The sequence below is a fragment of the Anguilla anguilla genome, chromosome 15 (genome assembly GCF_013347855.1).
Source record: "Anguilla anguilla isolate fAngAng1 chromosome 15, fAngAng1.pri, whole genome shotgun sequence".
Classification (NCBI taxonomy): domain Eukaryota; kingdom Metazoa; phylum Chordata; class Actinopteri; order Anguilliformes; family Anguillidae; genus Anguilla; species Anguilla anguilla.
The window spans coordinates 26,352,851-26,366,181 of NC_049215.1; the positions used below are offsets into that span (position 1 = coordinate 26,352,851).

At 43.9% G+C, this 13,331-nt stretch overlaps 1 protein-coding gene across 1 annotated transcript; it reads right to left on the reverse strand.

Annotated features, from left to right (window-relative positions):
* Positions 1–1,620: 1,620 nt before the first annotated feature.
* Positions 1,621–8,239, reverse strand: LOC118214381 (terminal nucleotidyltransferase 5C). Its single transcript, XM_035394290.1, has 2 exons — positions 8,110–8,239; positions 1,621–6,630 (listed from the first exon to the last, which is right to left on the reverse strand). Exon 2 carries the CDS (start codon positions 6,612–6,614, stop codon positions 5,454–5,456), a length of 1,161 nt encoding a protein of 386 aa, XP_035250181.1. The 5' UTR covers positions 6,615–6,630; positions 8,110–8,239; the 3' UTR covers positions 1,621–5,453.
* Positions 8,240–13,331: the final 5,092 nt, after the last annotated feature.

The window sequence follows — 13,331 nt, forward strand, 5'->3', positions numbered from 1 at the left end:
GTTTTCGCAGCTAATTTCCACCCTGTCAACACATGACGGTACCCATAGGCTGTCACTTATGTAACACCTAAAAATACGGCAGCGGGTAGGGGAAGCAAAAAATCTGACACGCTGTGACATAAAACTCTTTTGTTGTAAAATAGTCATTTCCTTGTGGGTCCAGTTTTTCCAGTTCTGCTTAACAAAAAAAAAAACCCCCTTTTAAACCATTGCACTGCAGCCTTCTAACAGGGAGACACTACCTTAGAACAGAGCTGATATTTCCATCTGCTCAGATGTTCTTTTTAATATCTATGACCCTGAACCTAAAATAAAGCCCCAGCGCATCAGTAGTGTTCGCAGCACAGGCAGGTCCACCGCACACCTGCACAGTTCTCATGACCTTTCACAGTCGCTCCCCCAGCCCCAGCAGAGTGAGGGGAGGGCAGGAGTGGAAAGAGCCAGGAGACTGAGGGACGTGTGCAGGTAAGGGGCCGCGTCACCTCCAACGCCACACGCGCAGGTGACTCCCCCACCCACCCCCTCGCCCCCCCATCAGCGGGCCGTCCGGTGTCACAAGCCGCGAGGCCCTCATGACTCACGTGGTTTCGGGGCCGAGGAGCCAAACGGAAAACGACTGGCGCGAGAGGCGGTGTCGGAGCGCGCCACACACAAATCACCTCAGAGATCAAAGCGTAGGCAGCGCGTACAAACCCCCCGCGGACCGTTCCATCAGGGGCCAAGGGGAACAGGAGCAGCCGGACCGCACTCTCATTTACATGAGCAGGCAGTTTAAACAGAACAGCCTCCTCTCAGCGATTCCTTCTGAACACCGCAAGGCGCGGGATCGCAAATACGTGATCAGGGTGTTCTTAACTGAACATTCCAATGCTGATGTGACAACCACAGCTGGTAACTGGAAGCAATGGAGGTCTAGAATACCGACTTAGGTTTTTGGGGAAAAAAAACCTACTCTTAAGCACAGCCCATGCCCTCCAGCGCACAGGTCCATGCTCGCCAACGTACGCGCTGCCAAAGGAAGCTACGGGACGGATATCTTTAGACCCGCGCACGCCGCTGTGCGCCGTGAGGCAGCACGAGGGGCAGCGTGCTCAGGGCAGGTTTTATTTTTACTGTCCTTCCCAGAAACCTGCGACCCTGCTAAAATGGCATGACTGAAGGAGCAGATGGCCTGGGGGGGTGGGAGGGCGCCCCGGGGGGGGGGGGGGGGGTGCCCCATAACCCTTAGTAAAAATGGAAGAGACTTCAGCGGAGAGAAGCAGACTATTGTCACGCTCACAGGAGGGGCAAAAAGACCAGAGTAACTGTCTGCGTTTAATTATGCCATTATGCTGCTCACAAAGGCTGATCAAGGTAACCACTCCGAAGCTGAAATTGATTTACGCAGCACGTTTTGTGAAGTGGAAATCGATTTATGCGGTATGTTTTGTAAACTCTATCATGATGTGCGCAGCTATTTAAAAGTAAGACTGACACAACACCTTCATCATTACGGTTCCAAGTTGGAAGTGAAGGATAACGGGAGCCATTTTCTCACCACATCAGAAAAACAGGAACATACTCCGCTGAACCAAAAAAAAAAAACAAACAATTTTAAGAAAAAACCAGCGACAGGTGGAAGCGAGTTCAAATACTTTATTCATTTATTCTCTGTTCATACACTTCCCGAAGTACATTTCCATCCAGGGAAAACTGAAGTGAGTGGAAAAGTGCTTTAAAAAAAAAATAAAAAGAAAAAAAACTGCAAATGAGCATAATAAAGCAAAGGCAGGCACTGCTTTGCATTAACTATTGTATGGAATTGTGAGAATTTCATATACCTCCATTTCTATCTGGCACTCAATTTAGAATGCACAAAGGCAACCCCACAAATACATACACCAAATGCACACAGCCCACCTATGACTCCAAAAAAAAACCTATGCAAAAGTGCAAAAAAGGAGAAGAAAAAAAGAAAAAAAAAATGTCACAACAGGTTTCCTAATACTTATCCCATGTGTAAGATTTGCAAAATAACACAAACCGCACCCTACCTCCCCTTACCGCAAACAATCTACGGCTGCTGAGGCTCCTTACACTCAGATGCTAGGCTTAAAGCAAGGTAGGCACAGAGGAAAAAAGCACACTTATTAAACATGGTGGGGGGGTGGGGGGGGGGGGGGCAAAATTCACACTCAGTTTCATATGGAATTCCCACATTTCAGGAAGAAAAAAAACGAAAACATTTAAGCCATAAGACAGTGTACAGCGTGCCTTTTACACAAAACTTAAAATCATTTTTTGCAAGAAAATCACTAACGCAAGACCTTTATTGTCAAAATGTAGACGACCCCTTTAGAAGTGATAGAGCCAAGCATCGTTGGCTTAAGTGCATCTCGACAAGACGGGCTTGTCATTTCCCATTACTGTGCAAACAGAGGAGACGCCTCCTTTCCCCAGAAGCCAGAGAAACCTTATTTGGACTTGGACCGACTTGGTCTACGATGCTGAAGTATGCTCAAGTTTCTGCAACAGACACAAGTCTCTTGCAGGAAACCCTCCAGAACAAAAGGGGGTGGGGGGGGGGGTTTCAAACAGTCACTAATCCAGAGATGGGGGGAGATTAATTCATACCTCAAAGTCCAAAACTCATTCACCGTAAATAGATAATCCCAAAAAACAAACAAACAAAAAAGAGGGGTCGGTGGGCGATAGCCCTGCATTAAACACAAAAGTATCTCCCTGAGGTGTTGTCCTCTGGCCACCCGCCCCCTCGCCCCCCTCCCCCCCTCCTCCTCCTGCCTCACTAGCTGCAGGGACTTCTACATTCAGAGCTCTCTGGGTGGGGAGCTGCACACAGCATTTTTTTTTAAAGTGCTTTGAGAGTCTGGCTCTTCATTACTCCACTTCAGGGCGGTTTTTTCTTTTCTTTTTTTTTTTTTAATTAAACTTTTTTGTCCACCTTTGCATCTCGAGACTTTTTGGCTTTAGCAATAAGAAAAAAACAAAACAAAACAAAGAGAACACAAAGCAGCATTCACGCAGCCCTTTATCACACGTGAAAAACCACACAAGTCGGACACACGAGGAGGAGACGCGAGGAGGAGACGCGAGGAGGGGGACATGAAGAGGGGGGGGGGGGGGCGCTCACGGCCTGCGGAACAAGAAGGGCCCGGCCGGTGGAGCCAGCGCCGGAGGAGCAGCGCTGGCACCGCGCAAACGCACCCACACGCACGCCGTGCATTTGCTTGAACCAGATCCATATTCAAAATCACTCAAACCTCAATCCAGTTATGTGGGTAATTGCATCTGATATTTAACTTAATGCAAACGTTGTCTCTCATAAACGTCGTTCCTGAAACGTGCAAGGAATTGCAGGAAGGCGGGGGGGAAAGAAAAAGAAAGAGAAACAACTTTCTTACATAACACTTTAAAAAAATCTTTATCTGCACCCTCCCATATACAACCAGCACAAGATTAAGGCACTTTATTTTTTTTTTAACTTTTCCCTTTATTTCCTGCTTCATCACTAGAACATAGACTTTGGTCAACACTAAATTTCCCAACAGCCCCATGAGACACACACACAAGCACACACACACACACACAGGGACAGCACACATGGACACGCACGCACGTGTGTTCCAACACACACACACACACACACGCACATATGCACACACACACACACACACAAAAGCTTCAAACCTGGGCAAGCTGACCCAGGGGCATGCCCAACTCCAACAGAGGGGCTACAGTGACCCTGTCCATCAAACTATCTCATGTTTAAAAAAGGCTTGGTCACGCCCCGCCCCAAGTGGAGCACAGATAAGGGGAGGCCTGTGCTATCATGCACACAGCACGTTTGTACAGGCTGAACCATCCCCGTGCTGGTAAACGTGAACCGCGGGCCACAGCCACAGGCTCAGCAGGGGGCTAAAGGGAAACCGATATTCCTCCAACTGAAGCTAACGCCACGCGGAAGCCACATCCAATCAGACAGCCCCTCGACTCCGGACTGCCATTTAAAAAGGTGTTACCGTTCTGCCGAGGAAACCAGGCGCCCTCTTAAAAATCTCTGGGTCAGGAGAAGTTTAAGAGGGAAGGTACGCGGCTCTGGCCCAGTCGCGGCGCAGCAGCGCCGACGTCAGCAGGGCAGAGTCACAGTCCGTGAAGTTTAAGCCTTACCAAAAAAAAAAAAAGAAAAAAATAAACCGCAGTGACTATGCAGATCTACACTGTGCTTTCGCAAATCAGACTCCGACAGATTGGACAGATAATCTACTTTCAGCCTATTTTTACACTTACACAAACTCGCAAACTAGACTCCTCTGCCCAAATTAAGCGAAGGGAAAAGCCCCCCCCCCACGCGTGCGTGCATACGTACGCACAGGGAATGAGTCAGCCTCACACACACACAGGCAGGGCGGTCGCCGTGCCAACCACGCTCATACCTCACTACCTCCGAGGATAATTATAGATCACGGCGGCGGCCATTGGCTGGCCTTCACCGGACCGGCATCCCATTTCAGCAGACGGCGGCGCTAAAAAGACCGGCGGGCGATTCCCCGGGGATCCGCGGAGATCCTTTTAAGGTAAAGAGACCGGTCAGACCCCCGCAGAGCCAGCCCGACACAGCGACCGGTCCGTCCTACACGCTACTGTAGGGCTAACCCCCGCCGAGCAAAGCTTACGTTCGGAGCGCAACACATCTACACAAATCCCACTGGGGGGGAAAAATTTTTTTTTTTTTAATTTACAAGAAACTTTTAATTTGATTTTTTTTGTGTCTTTTTATTTTTTTTTATTTTTATTTTTTTAAATAGAGGTTTCTTTCCACTTTAAATCTTTTTGGGGGCTTGATAGAAAGGTAATGTTGAGTCACCTTACCAACCAAAATAATTCTAAATATAGGCTAGATCACATACAATGTCCACCCAAACAAACAAATTTTTTTTCCTTTTCTCGTGGAGCACAAACACCACCTGGGAAATCCTCTGATATTTCACTTTTTTCCATCTTTTTTTTAATCATTCTTTTCATCCCAGTTTTCATTTCATGACACACAAAATCAATCCAAGTCATAGGACTCCTGCAACGAGAGTACAACTCATATCCTTTACCCCCTTTTTTTCTCTCTCTCTTTTTCTTATCGGGGGGGGGGGTGTCACCAAGATATCTTTTTTGTTTGGACATTAAATTACTCTTCACATTCAGATTTGCAAAAAAAAACCTTTTACAACCTGAGAAGACAAATTACGTCAAAGAAATGCAGAAAACAAATAACACTTAAAAAAAGAAAAGAAAAAAGTCACTTTGGGTCCTCCAATATTCTTGTCACCTCTGTAGAGAAGGAATGAGGTGGGGGGGGGGGGGGGGTAAATGCTTGTCCTTTTTAAACAGATCCTTTAAACCTACAGAGCCAGATAAGACTTATCTGCCATTCTGAGTCAGTGACCTTTCAGTTTCGTCCATCAGTTACAAGGCAGCCATGTTGGAATTGACTGGTTGCATGAGGCCACGTAGTAGTTACTGAAATTGGGGTCTCTGACGTACGGGGCTGGTTGGTAATAGCAGGTGACACTGGAGGCGTCTGGAATGGCGTTCTGCTCCGCCAGCACCCTGAAGGCCGTCAGCGAGATGAGGCTGAGCGTCTGCCGCCTCTCGTGTCCCATCAGGCACACCGTACTCTCGTTGACCACCCGGCGCAGGATCATGAGGTAGTCGTACTTGCTGTTCTCCTCGCCGATGAAGTGGCTCTGGAGGTAGGACTCCAGCTTCCGCTGCTGCTCGCGGATGTCGGGGAAGTCGATGAAGAAGCGCGAGCACATGTAGCGCTCCAGGGCCTTGAACTCCTCCTCGTCCGTGGGCTTGAAGTCCCTCACCAGGAGGTTGCAGTACTTCAGCAGGCCGCCGCCGCGGATCTCCTCCGGCCTCTTGGTGGCGATCAGTTTGTTCTTGAGGTGGTCGAGGGACGCGCCGAAGTCCCCGTACACGCTCTCCCCGACCACGGTGGGGTGGAAGTGCTGGGTCATGGGGTTTTCGGAAACCTCGTAGTAGGAGAGCAGAGTGTCCAGGATGATCTGGAACGAGTCCACGCTGAACTCGAACTGCCGGCGGATGGAGTCCACGAACTTCAGCTCCACGTTGCGGCCGTTGTTGTTCGAGAGAGAGATCAGGCTCCACCTGTCCGAATCTGTGTAGACCTTCACCAGTTTCTGCACATAAGCCTCTTTCAGGGTCATGGGGGTGATCTTCTCCTTGTTCACCCCTTCTGGCAGAAAGTCCAAGAGGGTGCCTAAAACCACATCCTTGATGATCTGAAACTCTGCTTCATGAGGGAGGTCAACCCTGAAAATGACATCCAGGTCCTTGTAACTCCACCCATTGTCCTGCACCAGCACGTGGCTGGCAGTGGAGCCATTCAAGCGAACATCTTTGACTTTTATTCCTCTATGCTCCAGCTGATTTCGGACCATCTGCACAATGTCTTTCAGACGCACCTCCAAGGTGGGGAAGTTCCCTCGACCGTGAACCGGTACAGCCTCGGTAAGGACCTCGTTCAGACGACTCACCTGATCCCAGTTCAACACACTGCAGGACTCACAGCCACTACTGCTGGTAGCTTCTGCCATGTTATCCACAAGATTTCTTCAAAACAAAATAAGGTGGGGAGGAAAAACAGGAAATTAGAAATACCGTAGCAGTAGCATTTTTAAATTAAAAAAACTGTGGTTTGTCATGGATCTCACAACAAAAAAAAGCATACGCACCTATCTCCAAAATTTGACTGACTGAACTAAGCATACGGTGGGTGCACGCGCATGCGAGTGAATACAATTGTAAACGAAATATATCCGATTCACTAAAGAACAAAAACAGACAATGTATGGGATATGGTTAAAATGCACAATTCAAAACATGAATTCACAGTGTATCGCTGTTGTTCCAGAACAGCAAGCATGCTTTCATTGCATGCCTCCCCAATGAAAACGTATTCACGTCATGTAGCTTTAGTTAACCAAACCAACTTAACATTAGCCGGGCTGTACAATGCTCTCATTTTACCAGCATTTGCTCCTAAAAACTTATGTGTGCTCAGTGGAAAAATAATTTTGGAGCACATGTACTGACTGGAATGTATTTTTGTGCCCCTAGATTTTTCAGTTTCGAAGAACATGCGCTCCTTGGTCAGCGCAGAGCCCTGATTAGTTAATAACCTTATCTTTCTCGTCAAACGCGACATACGATGTTCAACTTGCTTCACTCAGTAAAGTAATAGGCAGCTGCTATCTAACGGTATACCATCAACTTAACTAATTAGCCAGTCACCAAAATGCAAAAACGGTATATTGCTAGCAAACTAGCAACTTTGGTTCACACAGCTAAAACGAGGGACCACACTAACGTTACCAAGTAAACTATACTTGCTAGCCAGCAGGCAAACTTGGAGAACACATTCAAAAGCGTACATTAACTATAACACACCATAGTGCGTGCAATCAAACATTAGCCTAACAAGGAAACTTACTGACATTTATAAAAGGCATCAGGTTAGCCAGTCATCTCGTGTAACTATCAGCTGGCCAGCTGGCAAGCGAAAGTAACGTATTGGCTTGACGATAGTAATGTTATGTCATAGTGCCAGCAAGCCAGCCATCCAACTACCTAGCTAGCAAGCAAAATCCGAGTTAGAACAGAAAAGTTAACGTAGCAGAAATCTCAGTATCCAGGGTATCTGTAGCCTTTCGAAAATTATTGAATTAACACAACTATTCAGCAATCTAATCTTGTTAGCGAACAAAACTAAATTTATTCAATTTAGTAGCTCGTGTAGTTACGCTCTTGCTACGGTTATGCAACCCAAGTCACCAAGCTAGACGAGCCATCTATAGCCATCAAGAATTTAGTGAAAACCCAAAAATGTTCACACTAAACACTTGTTTTTAGTTTGTGATAACGTTATACTACCTAGCCAGCTGGCTTTTTAGCGCTGGTCAGATAAACCAAACCCCCAGTTCAGAATATACTGTGCGGGTAATTTACAATTTAACAGCTAGCTCGACAGCAAGATTGCGTGATCAGAAAGCAATAACGTGGTCCAACAACATAAACATTAATTATACTTACTATGCAGATTGAATCCTCTCAAGGCATTCAAATAGACTGGAACGGTCTTCAAAAACTTCAGCCTGGTATTGGCGTCTAACCTCACCAAACACGATACACGCCTACTGTACTGTGAACAGGAGAGAAGAGCGCGTTCTTATATGCCGAAGAACGCCAGTTTGAAAGGAAAGGTCCAAAACTTCGTAGCCACGCCGCACTACTTTCCACGAATATATTTGTATCTATTGTATCTATTAAAAATATTGACACACGTAACCGAAATTAGCACAATTCAGAGAAATTAAATGTATTCGATATTGAAATTGTAACAATTCAGTAAAATAAGGTAAGACACCGTAGATTTAGTGAAAAAAGTAATCGTTTGCTCGTATCAATACGCCGAAGTACACTTGTGATTGGTCGACAGAATTTTGTGTTGCTAGGTAACTGTAGCGTTTGCAAGATTTAAAAGGTGCATGGCGGCATGCCTGCCAAACAAGTTGTCAATACTATGAAACAAAAACAAAAATGAACAAAAACAACAACAACAACAACAACAACAACAACAACAGATGTATTTCAGAAATAGCAATTGTTGAGTATGCAACCTTATGCTAACACAGTAGCATTCAATATTACGAATGCAGTATTGTTTGACAAGGCTTCTTGTCACACACATGGTTATTAGAAAGAGAAGGATTTATGTTGTTGCTTTGTTGTTGATCTGGATCAGTTGTGATCAGACTGAGAATGTTACCTTACAGAGAAAAGACAGCTACACAAGTAAAAGCTGGGACAGAAGGAAATCCTTAGGATTATCCAGTGAGGATAGCTGGGAAATGATTGATTACTGCTGGCTTAGATCTCAGAATATGATACTCCTTCTCACTTGGAGAGGGTATTAGACACTATTATACCTGCTGAAAATTCCACATTAAACCAGCCTAAGGTGGTTTTCAACACTTTTAGCTGGTCAAGCAGCTGTTCAACAGCTGACCATCCTATATAGTCAGCTAGTCCACCAGTTGACCACCAGTTTACCAGTTTAAGCAGCTTTAACCAGCTTTGTCCAGCCACAGACCTGAAATGACCAGCCAAAAGTGTCAAAAACTCGTATCCCTTTTAAACCAGTTTAAGATTTTCAGCGGGAATGTGTGTCCACGTGAACCCCTAGCATACACTTTAATCTCAGCAGCCTAAGGGCAGAAGGCCTGATTTTATTGATTTTAGCATCACAATGCTGACATTACAATAATTTTTACAGAAAGGCCCAGGGCAGGATACAAACCCAGGATCTTCTTGCTGTGACAGTACTACCCACTGCACCACCGTGCCACCCTATTTATTTATTTATTTGCCAGATCATGCTCTTATCCAAAGGAGCTATAAGGCTATTAAGAATTGGTAGAGTAAACACATCAACGGAGCTTGACAAGACAGAGTTTTCAGTTATGAGTGTTACATATAGCTTCACCAACCAGGTGTGCCAACCAAATGGCACCAGTTTTCAAATGATAAATCATTGTGCCCGCAGAAAAAAACAAAAAACCTGTAATTTTTCAATGGAACATTCAGACTACTGATCACAGAGTTTCTCTTGGATTTCTCTTGAGTTTCTTTTGAAATTAAAAATTAAAGCCACGATCAGGGCATTTTTGTGATGCTCAACTACCAGTGGGATAAGAAAAGTACATAAACCTTACAAAAATTCCCCACACAAAAGTAGCTTACACATTGGGAAAACTGCTGTTGTCATGCAAGTTCCATTGAATGATCATTGTGTCACTCTCGCTTGGTGGAAAGAATGATGCTCTTTCAGGTTACTGTGAGCATATCCGGTCAGGGAGGTAATGTAGAACACCTCTTTCCCTTGTAGTATGCTTGTATTATTGCTTAGGACAGGGTGAAGTGAGCAGCAGGGTTAATGTACAGGAGAGAGTTTTTGCTTAGCGGGGCTTGGCTTGGAGACTATTAAGTTAAAGTATTTTCTTTGTGGATATGAATGATTACGCAGAGAAACAAGGTGGGTGTAAGGGCTACCCACTGGGGGGAGGAGATGAAGAAAAGCATTGGTGTTTCTCACCAGATGAGTGGGCTAAACCACAAGGAAACTAGAAAGAACTGAACAGAAAATAACTGGGGATTTCCCATTCCGTTCTTTCATCCTCTTCTCTTGTGTGAGATCACAAACGTGTGATAAGAATCTTCTTAACTGAACATTCTAATTTGGATATAGCAATCGCTGCTCGTAACTGAAAGTAATGGAGGACTTAAAATTTTGAAAAAACATTCAAAAAAATATACTCTAAATTTTTGCCTGTTACATATCACAAACAGAGGAGCTACAGGGGACTGTAATTAATTATTTTCTTGGATTATATTCTTGAGATGAATGTCAAAACTGAAGGGCGTGGACTGGCCTGCTGCACAGGGACGAAAAAAGAAGAAACCAGAACCTAACAAACCAATATGTGCAACTAACAAATTAGATAAATGTGACTCACTCTTTCAGTCTCTCAGGAACTTCTAAACTCATTCAGAAGTTTGAGTCAAAACTGTTTCCTGTGGAGAATTGCAGGTCACCTTGCTTACTAGATGTAAAAGAGGAAACTGATGAATTCCACAGTGACCTCAACTAAAAGTGAATACTGGGTTAAAAATAATATGATTTTAATGTGACTTCATTTAATGATGAAGTCCCAGACAGGTAATAAGCAGATGGAGGTGGAGCAGCATATACTGTATATGTCTTATATGGAACAGCATATATACGTCAAACCCAACATGAGCATTCACTTTTCTATATTGGTTGATAACAATAACTGTCATATGCAACTAAACAGTGTAACATGACTGAAAGATCACAAAATGAGAAAAGCACATTCTGTATGCCTATGGCTTCATCACGTAATCAAAACAAAACATAAAATTAAAATCATAAAATGGTACAGTACCATCTTTGCTATTCAACAAAACCGGTATACTGCAGGATCAGGCCATTTTCTGCAGTACTGTAACAGACTTATGGAGGGTGAATTCCAGCTGCTGTGTTAGATTACTTTTTTCACAAAACTTTATTACATGTCCAATTGTCCTGTTATACTGCCACCCCCCTGCCACTGGCCTGGTGCACAGGGATAGTTCCGTGTACCATCAATATATATACACCCGTATATATGTATATATAGGAATAAAAAGTTAGAGTTAGAAAGTTTGAATCTCAGTTTGAATCTGTTACAGTCAGGCACTGATGGTCATTCCTGATTAATTTATTTTTGCCTAAAAAATGTAAAACTGGTCTGAGAGGTAATGAGACATCAACGTTGAATGATAACTGTTTTTGAAGTGCCACCTGGCCTGGCCTGGGCTGTGTGCCAGGCAATGGTGACTCAGAGCTTGTGTCACAGGTAGTGAAGCAGTGACCATTAGCACATTAAATACTCCACTACATTTGCGAATGTCCATGGAAATCATTTTAACGTCATGACTCACTTAATGACTATAAAAAACTCTACCCTTCCTCTGGTATTACAACCAGGCCACAGGTTTTATTGATTTACAGCAGCTGCCTGAATAACGTCAGACACCCGTCCTTCAGGAGATGTACATGCAGTGCTTGGCTATGACGTACGTCCTGTGCAGATTCACCCATTGGAAGTGATTAAAATATGTTCAGAAAAAGCAGTGTCTTTGACCCTGCAGCCTGCTGCTCTAAAATCACATTTTTTCTTTTTAATCTCAGCTGGTGATTGCTGCTAGAATAGTAATAGTAGAATAATAGAGTAGTAATTAGGCTTTTGAGGCATTCCAAAATGACCAGATTAGTACAGAATTAGTACAGCTCATTTATACAATATGCTCTCAGACAGCAAGGGTAATTAGGATATTATGGATGGCAGTTACTGCTTTGGACAGGTTTTGTTGCTAAGCCCAGAAAATAATGCTAACTCTCACATTTTCTTGTGTCTAGTCAGCATAATCAGCGCTGAGGGAACACCTCCCCTCTTTTACCATTCTTTTCATGAGCTTTTTTTTTTTTTTTTTACCATCTTTAAATGTAATGATTCCACTGTGGATGTTCACCAGCCGTGACGCATCCTACTGACTAATAGCAAACACAAGACGTGGGAGATGACCAATTGTGGTGCCCCAGAGAACCTATCAATGATAATAAATACAATGTGCTGGTGAGAGCCGGTACACAGAAAGACTTAGTCTTTCAGAACTGTAAACGGAGGTAAACAAGCACATGCCCTGTACTTCCAACTGCTGTTCTTCCTCTCTGATGGGTTGCATCTACCCTTCCTGTCCTTTGACCGGTGTCTGCTAAAGGCTCAGCTGTGCATTAGGAATAAAAGTCCTAGAGGATCATCATTGGCATCCCAATCATGATTAGGCCGGGGCAAGGGCAATGGTGTAGACTGAGGCACTGTTTGTAGCATTTTCACCACACAGTTCAAGGGGTTCACAACCAGCTCTAGCAGCCACTGCAGTTTTCAGCTTGTTGGGTGTTTGTGTGTGCGCAAGGCTGGCAACAGACTGGCATCTCAGGGAGTCTTGTCTTGCAGCCTGTGCCAGCTGGGCTCAGCACCATTTCACTGCTGCCCTCTAGAGGACAATAGGATTATTGATTGCAGATGGAAGGACTATAATTACAAGTATCTCTCCAAAAAATTTTTTATCACGAAGTGCAACTTACATGAAATGCTGGAAAACACTTTCAGACATAAACATTAGTACAATTCATAATAATTCAACAGGCAAAAACAGGAATCAAGAAAATAATGAAAGTAAAAAATATTATGCTGTTTTCAGAAGGGGAAGATTTTGTAGTATGTTTTCAAACTAAATAGTCAAGTCACCGTACTTTCCCCTTTTCACAACCAAAATATCCACTTTCTATGTCCAAGGCATTAGGTTTTGTTCACATGAATTTGGCATGAATCATTTTCTCATTTGATAATTTATCTCTACCCAGACACTGTCTTTAAGTAGTATTTAGGTAGTATTTAGGAAAATATCTTTATACTTACTTTGTTACTTATGTACTTTGTTTTTATGGTTGTGACAAAGCTCTTATTAAAATAACAGTCATTAAAGTACATCCTTCTTCTACTTATCCCTTAATCGAAAATTTGTGTTCATTTGTGTGATTCCCTGAGCGAGTTTGATTGATTGATTGATTGATTGAGTGATTGAATTCAATGTATTTGTGCACACACACATAATTCCTTTTTTTTTAA